The sequence below is a fragment of the Enoplosus armatus genome, chromosome 17 (genome assembly GCF_043641665.1).
Source record: "Enoplosus armatus isolate fEnoArm2 chromosome 17, fEnoArm2.hap1, whole genome shotgun sequence".
NCBI lineage: Eukaryota > Metazoa > Chordata > Actinopteri > Centrarchiformes > Enoplosidae > Enoplosus > Enoplosus armatus.
Genome location: NC_092196.1, coordinates 4,814,198 through 4,839,349, shown reverse-complemented (window position 1 = coordinate 4,839,349; position 25,152 = coordinate 4,814,198). Strand labels below are relative to the sequence as shown.

General features: G+C 44.7%; 2 protein-coding genes across 3 annotated transcripts in view; both read right to left on the bottom strand.

Moving 5' to 3' along the window:
* Positions 1 to 1,705: 1,705 nt before the first annotated feature.
* Positions 1,706 to 4,875, bottom strand: LOC139299713 (mitochondrial glycine transporter A-like). The gene is made up of 7 exons (XM_070922570.1): positions 4,805 to 4,875; positions 3,858 to 3,982; positions 3,659 to 3,743; positions 3,347 to 3,526; positions 3,027 to 3,195; positions 2,735 to 2,895; positions 1,706 to 2,552 (listed from the first exon to the last, which is right to left on the bottom strand). Exons 1-7 carry the CDS (start codon positions 4,817 to 4,819, stop codon positions 2,430 to 2,432), a joined length of 858 nt encoding a protein of 285 aa, XP_070778671.1. The 5' UTR covers positions 4,820 to 4,875; the 3' UTR covers positions 1,706 to 2,429.
* Positions 4,876 to 6,821: 1,946 nt separating this feature from the next.
* LOC139299712 (myosin-9-like) overlaps positions 6,822 to 25,152 on the bottom strand; it is a 30,499-nt gene continuing 12,168 nt past the window's right edge. The window contains exons 3-41 of one of the 2 annotated variants that reach the window (XM_070922568.1): positions 23,851 to 24,007; positions 22,668 to 22,695; positions 22,469 to 22,562; positions 21,803 to 21,823; positions 20,266 to 20,358; positions 20,090 to 20,153; positions 19,836 to 19,934; positions 19,578 to 19,721; positions 19,383 to 19,478; positions 19,001 to 19,272; positions 18,717 to 18,890; positions 18,371 to 18,544; positions 18,104 to 18,218; positions 16,732 to 16,919; positions 16,312 to 16,433; positions 16,155 to 16,224; positions 15,906 to 16,066; positions 15,539 to 15,647; positions 15,268 to 15,399; positions 14,825 to 15,031; positions 14,569 to 14,706; positions 14,212 to 14,335; positions 13,943 to 14,114; positions 13,547 to 13,759; positions 13,293 to 13,437; positions 12,999 to 13,205; positions 12,749 to 12,853; positions 12,233 to 12,385; positions 11,851 to 12,099; positions 11,547 to 11,759; positions 11,236 to 11,448; positions 10,841 to 11,002; positions 10,609 to 10,737; positions 10,420 to 10,508; positions 10,208 to 10,331; positions 9,865 to 10,073; positions 9,147 to 9,255; positions 8,736 to 8,908; positions 6,822 to 8,558 (exon numbers count right to left, since the gene is read on the bottom strand). In XM_070922568.1, coding sequence (XP_070778669.1) covers positions 8,450 to 8,558; positions 8,736 to 8,908; positions 9,147 to 9,255; positions 9,865 to 10,073; positions 10,208 to 10,331; positions 10,420 to 10,508; positions 10,609 to 10,737; positions 10,841 to 11,002; positions 11,236 to 11,448; positions 11,547 to 11,759; positions 11,851 to 12,099; positions 12,233 to 12,385; positions 12,749 to 12,853; positions 12,999 to 13,205; positions 13,293 to 13,437; positions 13,547 to 13,759; positions 13,943 to 14,114; positions 14,212 to 14,335; positions 14,569 to 14,706; positions 14,825 to 15,031; positions 15,268 to 15,399; positions 15,539 to 15,647; positions 15,906 to 16,066; positions 16,155 to 16,224; positions 16,312 to 16,433; positions 16,732 to 16,919; positions 18,104 to 18,218; positions 18,371 to 18,544; positions 18,717 to 18,890; positions 19,001 to 19,272; positions 19,383 to 19,478; positions 19,578 to 19,721; positions 19,836 to 19,934; positions 20,090 to 20,153; positions 20,266 to 20,358; positions 21,803 to 21,823; positions 22,469 to 22,562; positions 22,668 to 22,695; positions 23,851 to 24,007 — 5,556 coding nt within the window. In that variant the 3' untranslated portion in view covers positions 6,822 to 8,449. The remainder of the gene's footprint in view (positions 8,559 to 8,735; positions 8,909 to 9,146; positions 9,256 to 9,864; positions 10,074 to 10,207; positions 10,332 to 10,419; positions 10,509 to 10,608; positions 10,738 to 10,840; positions 11,003 to 11,235; positions 11,449 to 11,546; positions 11,760 to 11,850; positions 12,100 to 12,232; positions 12,386 to 12,748; positions 12,854 to 12,998; positions 13,206 to 13,292; positions 13,438 to 13,546; positions 13,760 to 13,942; positions 14,115 to 14,211; positions 14,336 to 14,568; positions 14,707 to 14,824; positions 15,032 to 15,267; positions 15,400 to 15,538; positions 15,648 to 15,905; positions 16,067 to 16,154; positions 16,225 to 16,311; positions 16,434 to 16,731; positions 16,920 to 18,103; positions 18,219 to 18,370; positions 18,545 to 18,716; positions 18,891 to 19,000; positions 19,273 to 19,382; positions 19,479 to 19,577; positions 19,722 to 19,835; positions 19,935 to 20,089; positions 20,154 to 20,265; positions 20,359 to 21,802; positions 21,824 to 22,468; positions 22,563 to 22,667; positions 22,696 to 23,850; positions 24,008 to 25,152) is intronic. The other variant, XM_070922569.1, reaches the window with a different exon arrangement.

The following is a 25,152-nucleotide window of genomic DNA, read 5'->3' as shown; positions in this document are numbered from 1 at the left end:
GAAATGACGTAGTATAAATACCACATTTCCAAGCGTGTGATTGGCTGCTTATTGTGAATGGGGCGTATGCAGTTCTGCGGCTTCGCCACCAGATGGGGCGTTATGCCATGTGCTGTAATGATGGCAGCAGAGGGGACTCGAGGTCGGACCGCGGGTCGGACGAGTATCCCATATTAAGACAATGGAGATGGAAAGACCATATTAAGACAATGCTGAGACGCTGACTTCTCGGTGAAAGACTCCCCCATGTTGCAACTATATTTGCTAGAGATAAAGAGTTCCAGGCAGAGGGGACATAATATGTACACAATGACACAGCGAGTTGAGAAATCATTTCAATGAAACGTGTCTTATGTGCAGAAAGTTGTGTATTATACTGTAATCCTGCAAAGACACAAAAGACTTTGATAACGTAATAATCATGGTGGGAGACTGAACAGGCTCACAGGCAGATAAGTGGGTTAATTGTGTGAATTCAATTGATTGATTTCAAGGACATTAGAGGCGATGGATCTTACAAATAAGGCTATAAAGAAGGAGCGATGTGTCACATGGTGGAATAACATGTTTTGGAGTTGTGTCCTGGGAAAAATTGTCATGTGTTGTCAACACACTCAGAGTCGTTTTGTTCAGTCACCTCAAAACAAAGACATTGGCTGCCTGAAGTTTTGTATTCAGCCTTTCAAACGATATAATCCATACATAAGGGCACAAAATCCCATATTAAATGACTGATTTAACAACAGTGGAGACAGTCATTTGAGGTGACACAGTGGCATACGGATGTTGAAATGCAGCACAGAAGACAAAGATCATGGATTCATATTTTGACACAAAATCAAATAAAAAGCAAGAGCAAAAAGTCTAATAAATAAATAATAAATAAAAAGTTTAATAGTAAAGATTTCTCTAAGTAGCTGATCTTACTTAACTCTGTTTCAGTAGATGGCTCATCCTAAATAGTTTGATGCCTTTCGTTGGCCTGACAATCCTGCACTCCTTGTCCTATTTGATATCATGTCACCACTCCACCTCTGTGGCTTATCTCAGGCCTCACAGCGCTGCGATAAGTCTTTGGCCTTTATGTTCTGGCAGTCCGCAATATGCTGAGCAATATGTTTTACACTACAGCTGAACAAGCAAGTCATCCCACTGGCGGAGTCCGCCAGTCTTATATCCTGTCCAATCCATGAGAGAAGTAACAAATCATGCAGTCCAGGCACCTGAACTTGAGTTTTTAGGATAAAGGCTTTTCATTATGTAAATTATTTAATTCAATTCCTACCACTGCCATCTGACAACTTAATAAAGGTAACCAAAAGTATCAGAATTATGTATCCGGCTGCCTATTTGTGGCTCTGCACACAAGTAGGACGCACGTGAAACGTTGGGATGAAATGAGCTTAATGTGAAGTCTGTTGAGTCGCAGTGACCCCTGCACAGCCCGGGCCAAGAATTCAGTGTGTCATGAGACAAAGCTGCCATTTCTGAACTACAGCACTTCAGAGGTCAGCCGGGCTTCAGGCACTGACGTGAGGCTGTCGAATCATTTACACTGAACATATGTGACATCAAGACTCATGTTCCACATGGATATATTGTGCAGTGTTTTATTTTCTTTCTTCAAAAATCTTTAAAAAAAAAAAAAAGGTAAATATTTTCATTTACAATGGTAAACAACAAATATCAAAACAAAAATCATTATATTTTAAGGCAGCTGAATGTACTGGGCAAATACTACAAGCACATATCATTTTGTTTTACAAAGACATACAGGAATATAAATAACATTGTGTTATTGGAAAGGCACTGAAGAGCCTCTCCAGGTTTTAAACTGTGCCATGGCAGAACTGCTGGGGGGGTTAAAGTGCATTACAGAAGTCTGAGCTGTATCTGGGACACCGTCTTCTTGAGTAATGATGGATTGCGTCACTGCAGTCTTTTTGAGATCACGTGGATTTGTTCCACAGCTGAGAGGCAGGAATTCCCACCGAGGCGTTTCGAAAACGTGGAAAATCTGCGTTCGTCAAAACATTCATTAAGGATCAGAATTTTTTTTTACAACTTGTAGTGCAATACAGGACATCATGGCATACCAACATCATTAAAATATTTTCCAAAAATCTGGTTCCTGAACTTCAGCCATAGAGCAGCAGTTCATGGCGCAAACTCTCCACATCGCTCTCCTACAGTAATGTGCGTGTTAGTCATTTAGACAACAAGCGGGCGCTTTCTTCGCCTGCCAGTCTTCCTCTTGTTGCGGTGAAATACTTTAAGTCTCTGAAAGCCTTTGACACTCTTGTGAGCAAAACATCCTCAGGTGCATCTCCACTGTAGCAGCTCCTTCCTGTTCACTCATTACGGTCTTCACTCTGCGACTTGACTTTTATCTCCTCCATCCTTCACAAGCTTCTCATCAACTCTCCCCTTCAGGACTTCAGTCCGAAGCGGGCCATCATCTGCTCATACAATGTCCATGCCATGGCGGCCATCATGGTCCTCCTCAGTGCCCGTGGAACTGCCCCTCTGAAGAACCCCTGGGGTCCATGTTCCTGAGAGAGAGGAGAACGAGGACAGGCGTCAGATATAATCATTAATATTATAGTATTAATAGTATGTATCATACAGTTAAAACTGTTCAACCGGGTTTCCCTGAAGTGCAACTAATGCTGGCCTTGAAATCCTTGAAACAGCAAGATAATGAAGCAGAAAAAAAGAGGAGTGAGACAGTTACCATATAGATGTATCTGATAGCCTCTGCGGTCCTCAACTGTGGATTCACTTGGACGTGTGTTTTAACCACATCAGCAGGTTGCGTGATCAGGGAGGCCAACACACCCGCCAGGATCCCACAGCTGAAGTTAGCCAGCGGGGCGGAGGCAGACGTGCTGATTTCTTGGAGGAAGATAGACAGTAGAGACGGTTAAAAACAATTCCCTGCTTGGTTTTAGATGTACAGAACAAACAGAGTCTAAAACAAGACGTGCTGCTGGTCATTACTGAACGGCCTCCGGGTGTGCGCTTACCTTTTGGCAACGAGGCCTTGGTCTGGCTGTAGAACATGACGTAGATACCAGAGAAAGGAACATCTCTGAGGAGGGTGGCCATCAGGCCGGAGAACAGCGCTGCAGCACCTTCAGTCTGACACACACTGCGCAGAGCCCCCATCACACTCCCATAATTGTACCTGCCACACTGAAACACACACTTTTAGCTTAGTTACAAATAACATGTCCAAATACAGACGACACACAAAACTAAAAACACATGCTGTGGGGGTGCATCTGAACAAATGTTTGGTCGTAGCATTGGGGCATTCAGGGAAAATCTGTCTGCCTGTGCTTACTTCAAAGCGAGCCTTGATGACAGTGACCGGCAGCATGACGACCCCTGCCACCGTCCGGGCCCCACCTCCCAGCAGCACGGCCTCCACGGCCCGAGGGCTGCTGTCCTGGAAGAAGTGCTGCTTTAGAGAGTAGTAGGTGCTGAAGTAGATCCCCACTCCTGGGATGGTCCGAACGAAGGACTAGAGGAGCAGACGGATGAGAGAGCAGCGTCAGAGAAGGGAAAATCTGAAGCTGGGGAATTTCTTTTACACTCAGAAGACTTTCAATAAGACAGGGGAGGTGGGCAAAAGACGATATTAAGATGTTCTAACCGGTGAAATTCCTTTCCACAGTCCCAGGAGCCTCTCTGTCCGCACCACGCTCAGGAGCACAGTCACCATGCCCACTCTGCCCGAACTGAAAAGGTGATCAATGGTAAATAATGAATTCTGCAGCGTTCTTCCAGTCAATATAGCAGTTTTTGGAAGTCACACGGCAGGCGACGCAAGCATGTGATACTGACGGACTCACCCAGGCTGCATGCCGCTCTGCAAAGTCTGCAGGCGGGTCTTGACCAGGTCGAGAGGCTGGAAAAGCAGCGTGGAGCAGGTCCCACTGAGGGAGCCACACATGAAGGCTTTGATAGCTGGGTGAGCCTGAGGTGAGGGGTGGGGTGGGGTGGGGGTGGGGGGGGGATACAATGAAAGTTAAGACAGGAGGTAACTAATAATCTTTTGATTTACATTGCCTGCTAAAAACAAATATGTTGTTATCAGATACTGAAGCTTGATTTGTGATACAATGCTGGGAAAGAGTTTGTGCACTCCTTGAAATCTCTTTGTTGAGCCACAAATTTATTTCCAAACCAAACTAATTTGTTTAATAAATACATTCTTTATAGAATGGCCCCTGGGCCCCAAAGCTATTGACATTCAACACTTTATCACTTATAGTAGCTATGGACGTAACATTAGTCATGACATGATTTCATTTGAGGGTGAACTTTGCGAGTTTCTACAAATTTTGTCAGATTAAAAATGACCCTCACAGCTTGGATGCAAGTATATTGTTGTAATCAGGAAAATATTTACCGGACAGGTTAAACTAAACATTTCAATTCTAAACTGTTTTATTTCCACAGCGTGTATACACTGTGCCAGAGTCTGAAGAGTGAACTCTGCCATGTCTAGCCTTGTTGTATTATTAAACTGTGATGCAACAACACACAGTTTGCCTCCTCCTTCACCTGCCCTCCTTCACTTTATCTGCAGCTCTACAACCACCTCTGGACTCCCCTGGTGCCCGGTCAGACACAGGAGGGTAAAATAGGTCATCAGTATGTCAGACTGGTGTTATCGGCCGGACAGGATGCCCCGACCTCGAGAAAAGGCGCGACAAGGATGATCCTTCTGCTCAAACCTCAGCACTTGTGACTTATATCAGGTGAACAAAAAAGTTTTTTCGGCTGCAAAACTCACCAGCGACAGTTCCATAGTTCTTTGGGACGACGACTATGTTTTCTCGACACACAAAAACCTTCTGTTCTTCCTCCTCTTGTCGAGAGTCTTGACTCTGCTGCTGTCCAATCTGAAACGTTTGCACACCTAAGAGGAAAAATGAGAGATGGCCTCTCAGTAATGCTGTCAGTCGCTTAAACAACAGTCTTGGAGATGACGGAGCATGTGCACAGTCCTGCTGTCTGTATCGGGCTGCGGATCATTACACACACACACTTCAGGATAAATATACAGATCACCTGACCGACGCTGTGTTTCTTATTAGCAACCAGCCGACACACAGCTGTTCATTAACTAACCAAAGATCACTGCGCTACATATTAAGATGGATCTCGTGCAAGTGACTCATGCTGCATGAATGTGAACACATAATGAATGCAGTGTGTGTGTGTGTGTGTGTGTGTGTGTGTGTGTGTGTGCAGAAAGCAGGAGGCACTGGATTCATCTAGGCAGGGATGGATTCAGCACAGAGGGTCAAAAAAGTCTGATAACAGCATGAGTGGCACACACGTAGGCTGCTTCAACCAATCAGGTGGTCAGCAGACATACTCTGTTACTAATAATAATAATAATAATAATAATAATAATGCCCATACTTTCACAGGATGCAGACAGAAAGAAACCAGTTAAAGACCAGGTGTGCTGCCAGAATGATCCATTTATATCAAACAAACAGCATAAAAAGTCTTCAGGCCTGTCCTTCTGTCGCTTACCCTCTCTAGCTGTCTCCGCAGGCCCTGTGCAGTACGGGGAGACTGCTGCAGAGATTGATATCACACGTCTGAAGCCATCGGTTAGCTATAGCATAATAATTAATAAACACATAGAGGACCCGGTGAGGTGGTCGTCTTCTTCTTCTACTACCTATGACGGGGCAGCGGCGCCCGCACCCCACTGTCGTGTCGCAGTCAAGTTTAGCCCGAAGAAGAAGAGCAGCGAAGTGAAACGCGAGCGTGAGTCCTTCTGAGCGACTGACAACTAGAGCACAGACACACCTGGACCTCGGCCGGAGGGAAAGATGCTAACTGGAAGTCTCGTTGATAAGTTAACCGACCGGTTCCTGTTTGACGACGCGGCGTGTCGTAACTGTGGGAAGGCCACGCCCACACAGGAGCTGCTGGCTTCTGATTGGTTAAGCAGCGGACTATTGGTGACTGTTAAACGAGCGCCGCTTGAGGTGAAATAATAAACGCGTATTGATCCAGGAACTTGTCTGCACCTTTAGACAGACTATTTAGTGGAACACAAAACAGCACCCACAAAGAGAAGATAAACGGATAAAATAGAATGGAAGATTTTTCATTGGAATTTAGAAAAAAGTTCTCTGAAAGAAAGGACAAGGACAGGATATTATTTTTAATACTGAACTAGCAACTAGAGGTGTAAAAAGTACAATATTCTCCCTTGAGTTTAAGGGGAGTAGAATTATAAAGTAGCAGAAAATAGAAATAGTATCCCAGTAAGTGCCCCAAAATTGTATTTAAGTAAGGTAACTGAGTAAAATCACTCAATAATAAGTACTAATTAAAATGACTCAATTACCTTAAATAACTTTAAAGACCCATATTTTAGTCACAAATGTTCTAGTAAGATTTAAAAAAAAAAAACCCCACTTCTTAACAACGCAGTATTATTTTGAAGTCATCGTGTTAATCGGGTCATGAATAGAGTTCAACTGAAGGCTGTCTTATAATAAAATATGTAAGAAGACCAGAAACTATGAAAGAGTTCTCACCCTAATCTTCCATCCTTGTTTACTTTGTTTTACTCCAGAACCGGTTCTGACTCGCTTGTGCTCCGCCTGTCCCTCATGGAAGACCCTGACTGCCCTCTGCTGGTGACAATACATCATTTCATAAACAACAACTTGGCCTCAGAGGAGTCGCTGTCTGGACTTCGACCCCGTTCTCTCTAATTATTGAGCTTAAAAATAACCACCTGTATGATATTCTTATAAAAGACACAGGAGGACAACATGTAGCAGTTTAGAAAGCCTCTTTAATTGCAATAATACCAACATTTCACAACATGATTTCCATTCCAGAGGTGCAGACAGACAAACACTACAGAATTGTTGGAGCATTATTTTTCTTTTTTGGATTCCTTCGTTGTTGTTGTTGTTGTTGTTGTTTTTTTTAAGTGCGAAAGAGTGATCCTTTTAATCAGGAGCTGTTATTCATAAGTAACAACACCACCTTCCTCTCACTTCCCAGCAGTGTGAGCCAAAAGCCGCCCCTGAGCACAGCCTGTGAGGGGGGGTCACACCGTCCTGAAACAAAGCGCTTGCATCTCTACAGAACGGGTCATCTGATGCATCTACTCAATACCCGGCCACATATCAACTCCCCCTGTCTACATGGAGCCCAATCAGGTCAGAGTCTGGTGTGCATAGGTTACAGTGAATCTGCCTCTGCTTTGTAACAACCTCAGCAAGCTGTGCTCTGAGAATACAGTGTGTGCTGTGAGTAATAAACTACCCCACCACCCCATGTCAACTTTACCTTGAACATTAACAAAAACACTGATAGTGATAAATGTAAAAATCAATGCAAGTCCAGAAAACCAACCACCCTGCCCAGTAGGAGTCAGATGCATTTAAGGCCTTAGTGTGTTGTTGGCAGTCTGTGCATTCACTAAATGAGCATGTGCACGGTCTTTCCAAAACTTTCAAGCTTCTCTGTCAGTGTTGAAAATCACACAAATGCAGTGGTTTATAATGTCTAGGCTAAAGTGTTTTTTTTTTTTTTGTTTTGTTTTTTCATCTCAGTGCAAAATTAAGAAATTTCAGCACAGTCACAATCAAAAGCCTTCAGTATGCGTCAATGAGTCTCCAATTGTGTTACCTCCAATTTTACGTTTCCACATGAAATGTGTGGGCATCAAATCATTAAGCCAGAAAGCGGAGTCACGAGTACTAACTGCAGCTAAATTGATAGAATACATTTCAGCATATAAACCTTCATTATAAACTGAGGCGAGAGCGCGAGCATAATAAACATGAAGCACTTCCATTCTTAACCATTATAAAAACTTCTGCATAAAATACAATTCTATAGATTGAGATATTACTTTGGTCCCCTTCCAGTAATCCGTCTTCATTTATGTATACTTCTTTCTTTGTTTTCTCTTTACTTCAATTAGAAAAATAGATCCTAAATTAGGACTATTATAATTGGAATGTTTCCTTATAAAAATATCATTTTATTTTCTTATTTTTCCCAGAGAACGAAAAATGAAGCAAAACAAAAATTTGGCCCAAAAATAAACATGTGTGTGTGTATATTTGTCAGCATGGTGATTGTCCGAGTGTACTGGCGTCTGTGTGCGTCTGTGTGTGTGTGTGTGTGTGTGTGTGTGTGTGTGTGTGTGTGTGTGTGAGTGTGAGAAAGTGTGTTAAGAATGCATAGATTGTCAGTGTTGAAGAGATCAGACAGTCGCAGGACTAAACTTGGGAGGAATCAGGCGAATCCCTGTCTCTAGTTTCGACAACATTCTTATGCTTGTGTTCCCCTGCGGCCAGTAGATACAGTATGTGTGCTCGTATGTGAATTTGGGTCGGTCTATTTATGATGCAGTTCTAAAGGAGTCAAGTGGCACTGTGGCTGTTCATTCAGGCTTGGGCTCAGAGGTCTCGCTCTTGGGCTCGCTGTCCTCGTCGCTTTCGATGCCGGCGCGGGCAACAGTGCGGCGCACAGTGAAGGGGAGGTCGCCACGCCTGAAACGGGAAAAATAAAAACAGTGACCACAATAATTCCCAACAGAAGCATATTATGATCATATCAAAGGATTCATTGAATTAATGCTAGTCTGAATGATAGGTCTGCTACAGTGTTCTGTGTAGAAACAGGATACAAATGAAAGCTACTGGGTCTCCAGAGTCCCTTTTCCTCACCTGAGCTTGTTCTTGAGGGTGGTGACTTCACGGTTCATGGCGTCTGCAGACTCTGTGGCGTCCTCCAGCTCCCTCTGCAGTTTCCTTCGGTTGGCGTTGGCTCTCTGAGCCTCTTCCTCGGCCTCCTCCAGCTGACGCTTCAGCTGCTTCATGCGAGAGTTCAACTTGTCGACCTATAACGTGATCGATGAAGTTTGAAAAAAGTACTGATATTTGCTCACCCAGATGTACTATTACACTGATCCATAATACTCACTCTGCGCTCATTTTGGCACAATTTCAGATATCATAGATCAGTTAGCAGGAATGTGGAAAGTACAGATGTAGATCTACGTAAACATTAGATTGATTGAGGGAGACAGAGGTAACTGTTGCTCATCAGCTTGACAATGGTGATGGGAAACCTCTGACCTGGTCCTTGTGCTGCTCGGTGTTGCGTCTCTCATCCTCCACCTGCAGGATGACTTCCTTCAGTTTCTTCTCTGTGCGTCTCACGAGCTTGGTGGCACCCTGCCTCTCCCTGAGTCGAGAGCACAACATCGGTCAGACTAAAAACACAACGTCACATACTGTCGGCTAGTGAAACCTGGTGGAGGAAGTCTTCAGATCGTCTTCTTAAGTAAAAGTAGCTATACTGCAACCTGGAAGTAGCGTTTTACTGTTGTGGCTGGTTCAGGTGGAGCTCGTTTAAACTATTTTATATAATGTTGTGTAGTTTAATCGATTACAATGGATCATATATTGCTCATGTTTTGTATGTAAAATCTTAATCTGATAACTAGTAACTAGAACTGTCAAATTAAGTGTGGTGTAAAAAATACAATAAAAAAATTAGCAAAGAAGAAGTATGAAGTAGGCAAAAATGGAAATACTCAAGTACAAATTTGAAGTACTTTTACGCTACTTAAGTACAGTACTTGAGTAAATGTACATATATACCATGACTACCACGAGAGTTTAAGTGATAACTAATAGTTGGACATTAATAGAGCTCAAATACCCATGAGACCTTTCCAAGTGTTCAGGAAACAACACCTCTATTACTTTACATTAGAAGTGTGTATATAATGTGGAATAAATGTGCAGTCTTGATTCAGCTGTCTCTCATTTCCATGGCTGAGGCTTTCACCTGGTCTCCATGTCCAGCTGTTCCTCCAGCTGAGCGATCTTTGCCTCCAGGGCGGCCATATTGGCCTTGTACTTGGACTTGACTGTTCCCTCCAGCTCCTGCAGCTTCAGTTTCAGCTCCTTGTTCTGACGCTCCAGCTGGGCACGAGCCCCTTCCACACGCTGAGAGCTGCTGCGCTCTGCCGTCAGCTCCACGTTCATCTGGTCGGACTAGGAAATAAAAAGTTGGACAGGGACGCTTCGAATCAATGTTTCTGCTGGAATTGCACTACTAGGTGTTGAATCACTTGAACGCCGCATAAAAACCTGTACGGGCTAACAGCTGCTCTGTAATCTCCACTGACCTGCAGCATTGCTTTCTTCAGCCTGTCGTTGGTCAGCTCAGTGTTGCACTGCTCCTCCTCCAGCTCTTCCTCCAGCTGAGCAATACGAGCCTCCAGCCGCCTCCTCTCCTCTGCAACCTGAGCACTGAGAGACAGACAAAAAGTGGTCAATAACAGGAGATGCACACAACTGAGAGTTCTGCCATTTTACTGCGGCTTGAGAGACGTCTTACTTCTTGGTGGCCTGGTTGTTAATCTCATCCTGTAGTTCGTCTCTCTCCTGCTGGGCCTGTCTCTTTACTCGCTCCGCAGCTGCCAACTCCTGCACAGGGACCAGTGAGAAAAGAACATTAGGTTTCATTAGGCGTGAGACGGAGGCAGGGGAACAGAGGAGAGAGTGTTGAGGAGGCGTGCATGCCGACCTCCTGCATCTGGAGCATGTCGGCCTCCATGCCCTTCAGCTTCTTCTCCGACTCCTTGCTCTGAGCGAGGATCTCCTCTCTGGACATGCGGGTATCCTCCAGCTCGCGGATAAGATCCTTCATCTGGGCCTGCGGAGTCAGAGGAGTCAGTCAAACTGGGAACAAACTACATGGTTTGTATTAAACACGCAGCATTTTTGTTGTGCTGAAGATATTTCAACAACAGACTCACTTGGAGTTTCTTCAGCTGTTTCAGGGCCTCGTCGCGGTTCTTGTTGGCCATGTCAATGCCCGCCTCCAGCTCCTTCAGGTCAAGCTCCAGCTTCTTGCGCGCGGCCACGGCTGCAGAACGCTGCTTCCTCTCATCCTCCAGCTCCATCTCCATCTCCCGCACCTGCAGCATGCACATTAAATATCTTTTTACTTGTGTTTCTGAGAAGCAAGTCTATCAAAAAATGTGATATAATAAACACCAAGAACAAGAATACTGATCTAGGATCTGGGACAATAAGCTGACAGGGCTGCACAAGTATGGATTAAGAGGGTATTTTTATAGAACCAATTTCCCACAGGATGCAGGAAACAGTTAATCTATATGATTTGGTTCAGTCTAAATCCCATTAGTACCTGTTTGACCAGTGACCTCTTCTTCTCCTCGCCCATCTCGTCACGTCCTGCCAGGTCTCTCTCATACTGGGCCTTCATGGCCTGCATGTTGACCTCCAGACGCAGCTTGGCGTCCTCTGTGGCCTGCAGCTCGTCCTCCAGCTCCTCCAGCTGAGTCTTCATCTCCTCCAGCTGCTGCTCCAGAGTACGCTTGGACTTCTCCAGCTCGTGGACCTGTAGGAACGGGGAGGAGGATTTTGCGGTGAGGACAACGGTACGAACAGACCACACAGGCACACGGGCACTTCTGAGCACACGTTTTCCAGACTTACATTCTTGCCAACGTCGTCCTTAGAGGATACCAGGTCCTCCATTTCAGCTCGCAGCAGTTTGTTGTTGCGGTCCAGTTCCTCCTTGATGTCCATGAGAGTGTCCATCTCACGAGTTAAAGCCAGCGCCCGGGTCTCCTTCTCACGGGCCTCAGCTTCAGCTCGGTCACGCTCCTCTGCGTAGCGGGCAGATATGTTCTTCTCCTCTGCCAGCATCTAGAGGAAGTCAGGATGAAATTTAAAGCCTCTAAAAATTTAGGTATCCTTCTATCTTTGATGTTTATCCATTTCACACACTCCATCTCACCTGGTCAAACTTCTTCTGCTTCTTCTCCAGGTTGGAGACGATCTGTCGGAGGTGGTCCTGGTCTACCAGCATGTCGTCCAGCTCCTGCTGGAGACGCGTCTTGGTTTTGTCCAACTTCTCAAAGGCAGCACATTTCTCCTCCAGGCGCTGGCATGATGCCTCCAGGTCCCTTTGAAGCCTCTTCTTTCCCTCCTCAGCGGTCTCCAGGCAACCGGCATCCTGCTCGACCTTCTTCTTCATTTCCATAAGCTATAAAAGGAAAGAGGTGGTGTCACTCAAACATTCAATGCTGTGAGGCAGATGTGTGCTTCAGGAAATATCCCAGAGGAGGTAGCAATAGTTCAAATGATTAGTGGTTTAGTGCTGGAGCGTTTTCTCTTACCTGAGCCTGCACCATCTGAAGCTGCTTCTCTACGTTTCTCTTGGCTTCTTCTTCTTCCTCCAGCTGTTCTCTCAGGTTGTTCTGTTCTTCCTCCATCTGGCGCAGACGTGTGCCATGTGACAGTTTCTGGCGTGTCTCTTCCTGGAGTAGCTCCTGTTGTAAAACATGGACATGTAAAGCTGAATTATATGTAGCAGACCCTTTGATGATTTGATAACACAAAGATTTTAAACAAAAGATATTTCATATAGAAGCTTTTCACTGGCCAAATAAACATTTAAAAGACTAAACCAGTTAAAGCTGCGCAGAGATACAAACAGGAAACATTTGATAGATAAAAGTCTCAACTGTGACAAATTGATTATTAATTAATCTTTAAAATCTCTAGTTCAAATGGACATGCCCTATATGTGCTGAAAGCTTCTGAAGGAAGGGAAAGATCTATTTAGTTTTACACCAGGGTAGTGTTACCTCTGAGCATACAGGAGGCTATAAACAGCATGTGTATCTGCGTACCTGAACATCCTGCAGCTGGGACTCCACAGCAGAGCAGTCTTTAGTTGCCTTGATGGACTTTCCCTCCACATCACTGAGCAGGCAGCTTACACTATCCAGTTCAGCCTGTGGACAAAGGACACCAAATGAACCTCTGAACAGAAACAACTCATCCCCTCCTTAAGTGTTCAATCTGTATGGAAACAGTCATTTAATAAAGACCCAGCTTTAGCAATGAATATCAATGACAGAGTGTTTCAAAGAGTTGTACCTGCGCTTTTGTCAGTTTCTCGCCCAGCTCGATCCTCTGACGCTCACTCTCTGAATGTTTGAGCTGCAGCTCCTGGACCAGGCCTTCAGCCTTCTTCCTGCGATGCTCGGACTCTCCCTTACCTTGCATCAGCGTCTGCAGCTCGATGGTTAGCTCGTTCCTCTCAGACTCTAGAGCCTGCTTGGCCTTCTCCATGGACACTTTGTTCTGCGGGGAAGGACAAGTGTTAACGGTTTCTGCAGTCCAAAAACAAATGTGCATTAAGAAGAAATCAAAAAAGATTTCCTAAATTACCCTCTTGGCCTGCTCCAGCTGCTCGTTGAGCTCATCGAAGGCCTGGCCGTGTTTCTGTCTCATCTCAACCAGCTGTTGTTCATGCACTTTGGCCTCTTCATCCAGAGTCTTTTTAAGATGCGTCACCTCTGTCTCACGCTTGGACCTGAGCAGGGAGAGCAGAGGTTAATCTGCTTGTGTCCAGATGTGCTGCCATGTAACGTAACGGGCCAGAGGTTTAACCGTTGTAGCCACCACTACACCAATATCTCTACCTGAGTTCCTGCTGAGCCGCGGTGGAGTCCAGAGTGTCCTCTAGCTCAGTCTTAAGGGCCTCCAGCTCTTCTCCCAGGTCCCTGCGGTGTTTCTCTGCCTTGGCGCGGGCCTGCCTCTCCAGGTCCAAATCCTCCTGCAGTTCAGAGAGCTGAGCCTCCATCTCACGGATCTTTTTCTGGGCCAGGTTCTTCTGTGCTGCCTCCTCCTCGATCCTTAAGGGAGGAACAGGTCAGCCAAAAAATTAGTAAATGGAGCAGGGGGTGGGGGATCTGTATCAAACCATCATCCATTTGATTAAAAGAACCTACAGTACTACTACCGACTGATGAACGGAGTGCAGCGCAACAGTGACAAACAATTACTCAAAACGATGAGCTGTAGAGTCCCATACTGACCTGGCCAGAGCTGCCTGGAGCTCTTCCTCCTTCTTGGCTAGCTGGGCACGGAGCTCAGCAATTTGGGCCTGCAGCTCAGCGATCTGGTCGTGTATCTCATTGAAGTCACCGTCCAGCTTGCGTCGGTTCTTTTCCAGCTCCTGGCGCTGCTTCTCCTCCCTGCGCAGGCGGTCTGACAGAAAAAACAAAAACCAAATGAGATTATAGGGGGGAAAAACATTAGGATCTATAATGGCTATCGTGTAAGTGACTGCACGTTCTCTTCCTACCCTCCAGGTCTGTGATCATGGCCTCATGTTTGGTCTTGAGTTTTTGCAGGCTCTTGGATTTCTCCTCCTCTTCCGCCAGGTTGGTGGTGAACTCAGAAATCCTCTCCTCCAGCAACTTCTTCTCCTGTATTCACGAACAGCGGAAACAATAAGTATCCCCAGAGATTTGTTACGTTTGTCATTTTCAGAGCAAATTAGCAGAAAAATGATTAGCAGTTAAATCGAGCGCAGTAGCCGCCACTAGCTCCATCGCAGCTTTGTCAGTGTGCTTTCCTCAAAAAGAATAATGAATAATCACTACTCTAATTGACCAATCACAGTGTCCATCCCTATGGTTTCAGTGCTTTTCATCCTAACCTTGTTTAGTTTGTTGTTCTGGTCATCGAGAACCATAACATCCTCTTCTATCTTCTTCATCTTGGCCTCAAAGGTGACCTTCTCCAGCTGGAGCTTCTGTCTGGCCGCCTCCTCCTCATCCAGCTGCTGCTCCAAGTCCTGCGTGCAGATAAATGATGGGAGGGTTGGCCAGGCAACTCAAACAGAAAGTATTCTATAAAGTGTTTACAGTGCATACATATTTAGAGTTTAGAGTGAGTGAACTTTTCTTGCTTACTGCAATATTTTGCTGCATCTTCTTTTTCTCTGACATGAGATGAGAGGCACGCTCCTCCTCCTCCTCCACACGGGCCTCCAGGTCGTGGAGGATCTCCTCCAGCTCCTGCTTCCTGGCAGCCAGACGGGCTCTCATCTCCTCGGCCTCGGCACAGAGTTCGGTTTCTGCCTGAAGCTGCTCCTGCAGGGCCACCTTCTCAGCACTCAGCTGCAAGCAGAGCAAAAAGATGACTTTAATATATTGCACAGTTAACTTAAATCAAGGATAAACAGCACTAATATGACATCCAAACAACCAAGTTCCTCCACCATCATCCAGCTATGAATATGATATGGAAGGGGAGGGTGTTTACTCTATATTTCACAGCTCTACATTTCATACAGAGTTCCTGACGTGAAACAGAAAAATGAACTTCACTGAGACTGCGGTTTCTAAAAATGTACCTGCTGCTGTTTTTCCTCCATCTCCTGGAGCTGCTGCTCAGCATACAAATGCTTCTCCCTCACTTTAACCAGCTCTTCATCCTTAGCCAGCATCTCTTCCTCCTGCCTGCTGACTTGCAGCAGAGGCTTCACCTGAGGACAAAACGGTGGAAACGAGGAGAGTTACAAAAGACATAAGGGAAACATGGGCAAAAAGGGGGTAAAGCAAGGTTGTGAAAAAGTACAGTAACCAAAATGTGAGGATAAGATGTTGTAGAAGACTGAGGTTCACCTTGGTGAAGAGCCTCCACCACTGCCAGTTCCTGAGTTTAAGATAAGCAGCACAGTTCCTCTGGATCACCTTCATTGCAGTCAGCTGCTGCTGTCTCTTGGCAAAAGACCTACAAAGCAATATTAGACACAGACTCAGACTTCATATTACCTATGCAACAAACATATAGCCGTATGCTAATGTATACATCAATAAATAAAACATTTCCTTGGATTATTGTGACATTACGAGTTCACTACAGCCAATTTCTTACACTGACACCGAGCAAAATGAAGACTGAGACGCAGAAAAGGTCTGAGAGAAAGTGTGTTGAGTGTGCTTAAATGCTGAACAGTAGAGTCAGAAAGTGGCGATCGTCTAGTCTTACTTGCGGGCCACGTAGCCTCTGCACCAGGCCTGGAAACTGATGATGATGTCTGTGATCTTCATGTCCCTCTCCTCCTCCAGGTGAGCGAGGACTCCGGCTCTGAAGAACACTTTACTCTGCCCGATCCGGTACAGGTTGGGATCCAGCTCCAGACTTTTGATCTGACAGGACAGGAAACGCACTGATCAAATCACACTGCGCAGGGACTAGTTATTGTGGAGCTCAGCTAGAATTTTATAGACCACTTACCATGATCACACAGGCCTGCTTTCCATCCATGAAGCCCTTGGGGATGGAGTTGGGGGTGAGGATTTCATACCTTGGAGAGGGGCAGATGATAAGATTTTTATTCTTTCTTACACATAGAGAACAAGACGTCATGGGATCAGTGTTATTATCCTGTTACCTCTGTCTGAACTCCTGGAAGACGATGCGGTTGGGGAAGCCCTGTCTGCAGATACGGATCCCCTCCAGCACACCATTGCACCTCAGCTGGTCCAGAACCAGGTGGGGGTCCAGTTTACCAGCCTGAGAGAGGGAACATTTTCTGATCAGCAGTGTGACAAAAAGCAGTTTATAACACTTTTTGACCAAAGAGGTCCAGCAACGATGGAACCAGAGTCCCTTTTGCAAATTCCTGTTTGTGTTTCCACCTCGTTTAAAGAAGTGCAAAAATAAGGCAAATTAGACAAGTGCAATTTTACCACTGTCTTTACACCTGGAACTATCATACAGGAATTAGTCCCTAGTTCCTTCAGTCAAAACGCAGCTTAGTTCCTGAGTTCCTCAGGATGGAAATGTCCTAATAGACTCATTTCTCTGATACCTTTTTCTCATGGTTGGGGATGATGCAGCGGACAAAGTTGGGGTTTGTGTTCCTCAAAGTGGCCATGAGCTTGGACAACTGCTCTTTGTACAGCTGGCCCACTGTGCGGAACATGCCCTTGCGGGTCTTAAAGGCACCGGGCATCTCGGACATGCCAGACACCTTATCCAGGCCCACAATGCGGTCCACTGAAAGAGGGAACAATAGAGAGAAAAAATAGAGAAATAGAGAGGAGAGAGACATCATGTAAGAAGCCGGAGGGTTTTAATTTAATTATTTGAATATTTAACCAGGCAAACTCAAACCAAATGCATGTCACAAGGAAGAATGAATATGTCCATTGTCTCTCCACTTTCTCTTGGTAAACAAACACCAGGAGAGAGTAGAGGTGGTTCACAATACCAGGACCAGTGAAACACCACACAAACACTGAGTGAATGCAGAGGGAAACAGGAGTCAGGAGTAGGATGACAAAGTGGAGTCACAAAAAGCCAGTGAAGCGTGGAGAGATTACACACCAAAACGAGAAAAAAAAAAACATTTCAGTGCAGTGAGAGGAAGGGGCTGGTCAACTGTTAACACTGCCAGTTTGTAGTTCTCCGAGTGGAAACTATGTGTGATGGTTCAATTAAATATGTATGTGTGTCAGGAAGGTGGCAAACTTTGGCGGTTGCAGTGGGCATGTTTTTTTGTGGTGATAAAACAAAAACCAAACCAAACCCATGCAGTATATACCCATCGCTGCAGTACCCATGACCAACACCAGGAGTCCCCAAACAACACTATTACACAGAGGGAGAGAAGGAGAGTTCAATGACAGAGCATCAAGTGGTAAGACGACCAGAAGGTTTTGTTACTGCACACACAGCTGGTTAAAAGACACAGAAACAACTCATAAAATCTTTAACGTTTAAACCCAAAACACAAGTTTGAACATTTAGGAGAAAAGGGGTAGATGGCAGGAGGGGGTGGTCATGGTGGAGATTAGCATGTTTAAAACAGGCAGCAGGGCGCAAGAGGGAAAGACTAAACACATGAAAAAGAAACCTCGTCACCTGAGTCTGAGTGTAGAAAAGGAAAACGCTGATAAAAATAGGCTCTCTGACAACTCTGTACCTCTGAGACCCAGTAAAAGAAAAAATGACAGACAAAATTGGGCCATACAGAGGAAGAAAGTGATGGAAACACGTGGGATTTGAGAAGGTAAAAACAAAGGTCCACACACCAGACAATAAAAGAGAAAGAAAGCACTATGAAATGTAAAAACAGCAACAGGAAGCCAACATGAAATATATTCCCACGTCAAGCACCGCCCCCAGAGAATCAGTGATTCCTGGGATACCACAGCAAGCGAACATCGTCCTCAACTCACCATCCCTCCAGAGCTCAGACACAAACTTGTCAGTGGACTGGTTGAGCAGTGTAGCCACGTTGTCGTTCAAGGGGTCCATGTTCTTCATCAGCCACTCATCTGCCTTGTAGTCCACCTGAGGAGTAACATTTGGCACTGAGACTCACATACCTTTGGGACTTTATAATAAAGTTTGAGAAGTGCATGACAGTACGTGTCTAAAATAGGTGAAAATGTATGACAAATTAGGCCTCAGCAATGTATTAATGATGAACTACGCATGTTTACCTTGCCAGCATAATGGAGGATACAGAAGTCTGCTTCATCCTTCAGTTTCTTGGGCTTAAAGAACTTGGTGTGTGTGCCCTGCTCCTGGAGCACCTTCTCCACAAAGCTCTTGTCGGTGGCTTTGGGAAACCAGCACTCCTCATCCAGCAGAGCGAGGATACCAGGGGGACTGGCCTGCACACAGAAGGGAGAGCGCAGATGTTACTGCATGAAATAGAAAGGCCCTGAAGTACTGAACACAGTGGATGAACGAACATGTTCAAGTTCCAAAATAGCAATAAACACTTAATGTTTGGCCAAGCAAAGAAATTAAAGCCTGACAGGAGCGGAAGATTTCCAGACTCACAGGTTTCTCTATGAGGTCGATGCAGGGCTGCAGGTCCAGGCCAAAGTCGATGAAGCTCCACTCGATGCCCTCCCTCTGGTACTCCTCCTGCTCCAGGATGAACATGGTGTGGTTGAAGAGCTGCTGCAGCTTCTCATTGGTGTAGTTGATGCACAGCTGCTCAAAGGAGTTCAGCTGCGGGACACAGGAGGAAAATGCTTTCAATGATTTTTAAACTAAAACAAGGTTGTATGATTTTTAATACTACACTGTCAAGTCATGTGCAGTTTGCCTCACTTATCTACCTCAAAGATCTCAAAGCCAGCGATATCTAGGATGCCGATGAAGGAGGCTCCCTGTCTCTTGGTCTTGTCCAGGGCTTTGTTGATCCTCATGACGAGCCAACGGAACATCCTCTCGTATGTGGCCTTGGCCAAGGCCTCCACAGCAAACTCTGCCTGCTCCTGGGTCTGGGCCTTCTGGACGTAGTCTCTGCCCACCTTGATCCTCGGTGACAGGATGGCCCTGGTGAAGTCTGTGACATTCATGCCCATAAGGTGGCTCACCTTCTGGGCAGCTGTTGCAGAAGACAGGGGAGGACAAAAGAGAAAAGGTTGTGGCTACTGTACAGGATGGTAGCTTTGCAGCAAGACATAGCCATCTATTTCAGGTTATGGTCTGACTCACCGGTGTTGTCAGGCATGGAGGCCTGGTCTGTGTGGCGCTCCTTCTTGAAGCTCATATTCCCAAGCTGCAGTACAGACGCCACCACCTTCAACATACCTGTACAAAAGGAACAAACAAGAGCATAAACATGGTTTTGAATTGAAGCATAAAAGGAAGAAAAAAAGTTGTTTTAAAGTAATTATCTGTCTGCCTTACCTATCTGCTCATCTTCAGGGATACTCATGATCTTCATGGCCTCCAAGGTCTCTGTAAACAGGTCCTTGTCCTGCTGCCCAGGAATTGTAACGTTCCCGTTGGAAAGGAAGCGGTAGTTGTTGTAATTTTCAAGGAGAAGTTCATCTGAAGGAAAATAATGGTAAAATAAGACGTTAAAAACCTCTGTAAACCTTCAGAATAAAACACAAATAATCATTACTACTCTGTAAACAGAGAGTTATGTAATATGTTGCTTACTGCGCAGTTTATCTCCGGCCCCTGTGAGCAGGTAGTAGAACATATGGAAGGTCCTCTCATCTTTGGCCTGGCGAATGGCACGGGATTTCTCCAACAAGTCTGGTGGTAAATATGTCAAGGACAAGTTTTCCGATACCAACAGGGCTACATTTCCAAATCAGTTTGGAGAAGATCCTGCAGTGATCCCTAAAAAAGGCATTAAACACGAGGCCAACGACAAGGATGTCTTCAAGCAATGACAATATCAAGGATACAAGTTTCAATATTGGCACCAACGATGTAACCATTGACATCGAAGTTGATCCTGATGAATTTTCCCTGGAAGAGGAAAAAATACAATGAATATTTAAGAGAGGTCTGTCGAACAGTCCAGTTGGAAAACAGCAGTTAATAAGAAGTCTGAATCACAAGATGTAGCATTAAGTCTTACGAATCGGGAAGAGTTGTCGTTTTTGACTGTCTTGGCATTTCCAAAGGCTTCTAGGATGGGGTTAGCCTGCAGCAGCTGCTTCTCTAGCTCCCCCTGGTGGAAATGAAAAGAAGAGCAAGGCAACGTATAAAGTACGTTTTCCATTTTCCCACCAATACCACCATTAAATCAGGATAGTTCTCCGCCATAGATTCGCATCTAACAAGACCGCGTCACTAAAATGGCTTATTGAGACTTACTTGAGAACCTCACATTATAATCTACTTTTCACTTACTACAATGTTACTTCATTTTAAGAAAGACTAGTCGCTTCTTTTTAAATAAATATACTGACATAATGGTGCGTGTTCATTTACCCATGATGTACTTACGTCTGCGGAGAGGGGAAACATGGAGCGTACAAAACATTTAAACAAAAAAAAAGTGATAAAAAGGAGGGACACCATATACACGCACCAGCAATACACACAAACACACACATCGCACCCAAGCATTTTCCCCCCACACATATCGCCATGTTAGTGCCCAAATCTGCAAACACCCAGAGACCCCGATCAGTAACCCATCACCTGTTACCCAGAGCAGAATAATCCAGTGAACGCCGAGCACAAAACAAGGAGTCCTTTCAGCTTCAATAGAACTTTAAACTTCTTCCTTCAAGCTATACTGGCTTTCAGTGAAATGTCTGCACTTACACAGTAGTTAAAGCATACAATTTGCACCCATTTCTTTTCCGCAAAAGCATTTGTGCTTTTTAGCAAGGTCTTGCCAAAGCTCACACTACTGGCTGACGATAACTTACATCCATCCAGCAAAAACACAGAATGACATCAGCTAAAAATCCAAAAGCTATCGCTGCACTGATTCATACGTATAGCCCATATTACACGTTGAGATTAAAGAAGGCTTATAAGAGTTCAAAGCAATGACACTCTACTGTATGAATGTTTGTCAGAAGTCTGTGAGCTACCTTTAGAAAAGATCACTGATTGAAGGCCCTGGATTGATAACCAATCACTTACAAAAAAAGGCCATCACACGACACGTACATGTGAGATATCAGTGTGTCAGTCCAGAGCGTGTTGAACATGATGTTGGCAATTATATAGTATTAACACAACCCCCACCCCACCAAGCAATTTATGCAAAAAGGGAAAAGCACAGTCAAACTTTGGACTCGCACAGAGTAGCAACACAAATGATGAAAAATTCAACCAGACAAATATATAAATACATCTAACACACCAACAATTGCTGTGTTTTTTCAGCAAAGACCCCTCCCTCTTATCCTACTATTGTCTGGCTGAATTCTTCACAGGAACACATACGGCTGCCACTGATCTGCAAACAAACTTCCTCCCTACTTCCTATTGGCTGGCAAGACATGTCACCTCTGCCCTTAATACAAAGTGACTCCCACAACAGTGTGCTCCAGCGAAGGAGGGAAAGGGAGGGAGGATGACGGGTGAGGGTGGGGGGTGGAGGAGGAGGAAGGGGATGACAGAAGCAGGTGAATGGAGGGAGAGAGTTAACTCACATGTGACAGGATCGAGCTGTTCTGTTGATGGGGAGAGAGAAATACAACAACCTCAAAAAAAGGGATGATAGATGTGGTTTTCATCAAACCCCACTGCATCTATCATAAAGCTGGCAGGCCAGATAACAGTAGTGCAGGCTTCCCAGCAGAGTCTGACGTAATGCTCGACTGCTAGGTGGTCGGCTGAGTTTTATTTCTGATGAGAAGATGCAGTAAAATCAGCAAAAGTGAATACATCACAGATGAAGTAAGGCCTCTGGTCTGTATAAAATGTCAGAGTGCTAGAAGCCTTTAAATTTGCACTATGGTTTTTCTGTGCCTGCAGGGCTATTATCGTGATTGCCACCCCTTTATTCCTTTGATGGAAGTCCTTCTCTGTGGCAGCTGTACCACAGAAAAATTTGTCTACTGCAGAAAATCAGCTGTTCGAATACAACAATGCGATGATGAGTTAACAAGCATGTACGTGGTTGATCAAGTGTGGAAAGAGAGATAGGAAAAACGCCGTTCCTGGAGGAATTAGGGATTGTGTCTCGCTTGAAAATGAACCAAATAACAAGGGAGCGAAGGGAGTTAAGTTGAAAGATATAATGGACTAGAGGATGTAAAAGAGTTATGGGAGGAAGGTTTGGAGGATGAACTGTGTGGACGAGAGGCAGGACTGACCTGATCTTTCTTGGTCTTGTGAGAGGAGGCGACGTGAGCCAGATACTGGATGACCTTCTTGGTGTTCTCTGTCTTACCAGCACCAGACTCTCCTCTGTGAGACAGAGTCAAAGGATTTAGAGACGAAAACACAAAGAGTGACTGTCAAGAGTTGCTAAAAAATAATAAACAACATGTCATGTGGACATTTGTAACTCACGTGCAAAGAATGGACTGGTCTTCACGATCTGCAGAAAAGATGCAAATGTTGATTATGCAAACTCTGCAGAACCATGCTGCATATTCTAAGCGAGCATATGTTATCACCACAGTGCATACAGGAAGTACATTGGCCACAGACAGGAAATCAATATCCGGCTTCCTGTGACTGGAAAGAGGTGGTTTCTGACTAACTGTCTAATTACCCTTACTGTGGTCTGAACACTTTGTTGGAGCCAAACATGGAGAAAATGAGCACCAATGGGACAGAGGGGAGTTGTTTGGGTGGTGTGCATGACAGACAGCTCAGCACATCAGGAAAAGAGGCCTAAAAAAGGGCCTGTACTTAAACGCTCAGAGAGTACATACAGGAGGTGGACTAAAGAAACATTACAATACAATAGCCCTGCAGGAAATAACAATTAGGTCATGTTCAGCTTGCAACTGTTCACGCCACAAAACAATATTCATGTAATGGTAAAAGTCTCTAAAAAGTAACATGACATATGCAAAACACAGGAAGTCTGCATTTGCAAAGTAACAGGAGCACTTAACAGGATATTTCAATGTAAACTAGTCTTAAAAATTTAATTGAGCTGCATCAGCCTCAAGAACCGTCAGAAATATTATGAGCTAATCCAAATTAGCATCTATTGCAGATTCTTTTTTTTTAAACATCCCTGTAAATCCCTCCAAAGAATGGGACAAATGTTCTGTATGGGAGACACACATGCCTCTATTTTTAAATATAACCTTTGTTAGCTAGAATTGAGAGCATCTGGTGTTTTCTGAGGCCAGTGGGGCGAGTAAATCACATGAAATAACTTGGCTAGTATCGAATCCACTATTCTGCAGCGAGACTCCATTTGAGTCTTCCATTTGAAGACCCAGACTCATATACAAGCTACTCCCAAGCACCTCATTAAAAGTTTTGGAGAGTACTGATACAAATAAAATGCCAATATTACGGTATGTATGTGTAAACCTAGTCTCTTAGGAGCCTTACAGTTTACAGCTCTGTGTGGTACCACTTGGAGAACAGTACATTCATTGACAATGAAATCTATAAACAGGGACCCATATTACAAGCTTGGGGATGCTAAAAAACAAACAAAAAAGCACACTGTCATTATTTCCCCCTAAATGTTCTCATGCAATATTAATGACAGTAGACGGTGACTTACCCTGCATCATGCTTCTGTAAGCTGTGTCAGTGATGGCGTAGATATGAGGCGGCATTTCATGCCTCTTCTTGCCCTTGTACATGTCAACAATCTCCTCTGAGTAGATGGGCAGGTTCTTGTAGGGGTTTATGACAACACAGAAGAGACCCGAGTATGTCTGCGGGACAGATAGAGGTGGCATTTAAAAAAAAAAAAAGCTGCACTTGAACATGGAATAAGAAGAAGTAGTGAAGGTATCAGTGGAGGAGGTGGGTTTGGGTGTTAAGTGGGATAGATAAAATTACTGGACATGTGAAAATACCATGAAGGAGATTTGCAAGTCTCCATTTAGTGTGCAGAGCAGAATCAGGATCATCTGCTAATGCGAGTGCTTCCCCCAAAATGTGCTTTTCTATAAAAATCAGAGAAGTTGTACTGCGCACTGATTTAATGATAAGGCCTTCCCATCCCCCCATCAACACAGAGCTGACAGTTTCTCATGAACTCTGATTTGTTATCCTCCTATATTATGTAATCTCAACCCCACCCTGCTGCAAGTTTAAACTGATGGTTGACCTTGGCATTGTAAAACTACTTGAGCTACTTGACAGGTTAGCCAAGTCATATCTCAGATCTACATAGTAGAATTATCTTTTTGCTTTGAGGCCAACATTAAGACTTTCCCCCAGTCCTTTCTATAAACTCCACTAAATCTTTTCTTTTGTGTTTCTGACTCATTTCTCCTTCTACCATAACTTCTGATTTTTTTCTATGTGCTGCATTCCTGTGCTGCCCTCTATCAGGACATCTGTATCAGGCATATCTCCCCCTGTTGTACACCCACTCTCCCTTGAGATGGGCAATCTAAAAGACTACAGAGCCTGGAGGCACTCTAACCAACCGTGGCCTGGCTCTTTGGAGGGAGTGAGGGAGGGGCAACAGGCTGTGTTGATATGACCGGGTCACACCACAGTCAACGAGACCAAATCCCTCCCAGCCCAGCACATGGGGATAAATAACATTAATTATAGGGGCAGTAATGGCAGTTAAAACACGATGTACATTCTGTGTCCATCTCTGCAAAAGCTGGACTGTGAAGCCCCTCCCTCCTCCTTCCCCTAACTCTGTCTTCACATCTCTCATACTCTGGACTGCATTGTTCTCTGCAGCTTCCTGTTTACAAGATAACTCCACAAACAGAGAAGGGAGAGAGCAAACAAGACAGCACTAGAGGGAATAGAGAGACGAAGAGAGTGCAGGAAAAGAACGCTTGCATACCAGTATTGATTATTGTTAACAGACTGCACATTTTCTTTGCCGTGG

Coding starts and splice junctions, on each gene's coding strand:
- LOC139299713 (XM_070922570.1), bottom strand. Junction 3,744..3,857: donor CAGAGCGGCATGCAGCCTGG/GTGAGTCCGTCA, acceptor TCACCTTTTCAG/TTCGGGCAGAGTGGGCATGG. Junction 3,196..3,346: donor TCATCAAGGCTCGCTTTGAA/GTAAGCACAGGC, acceptor TGTGTGTTTCAG/TGTGGCAGGTACAATTATGG.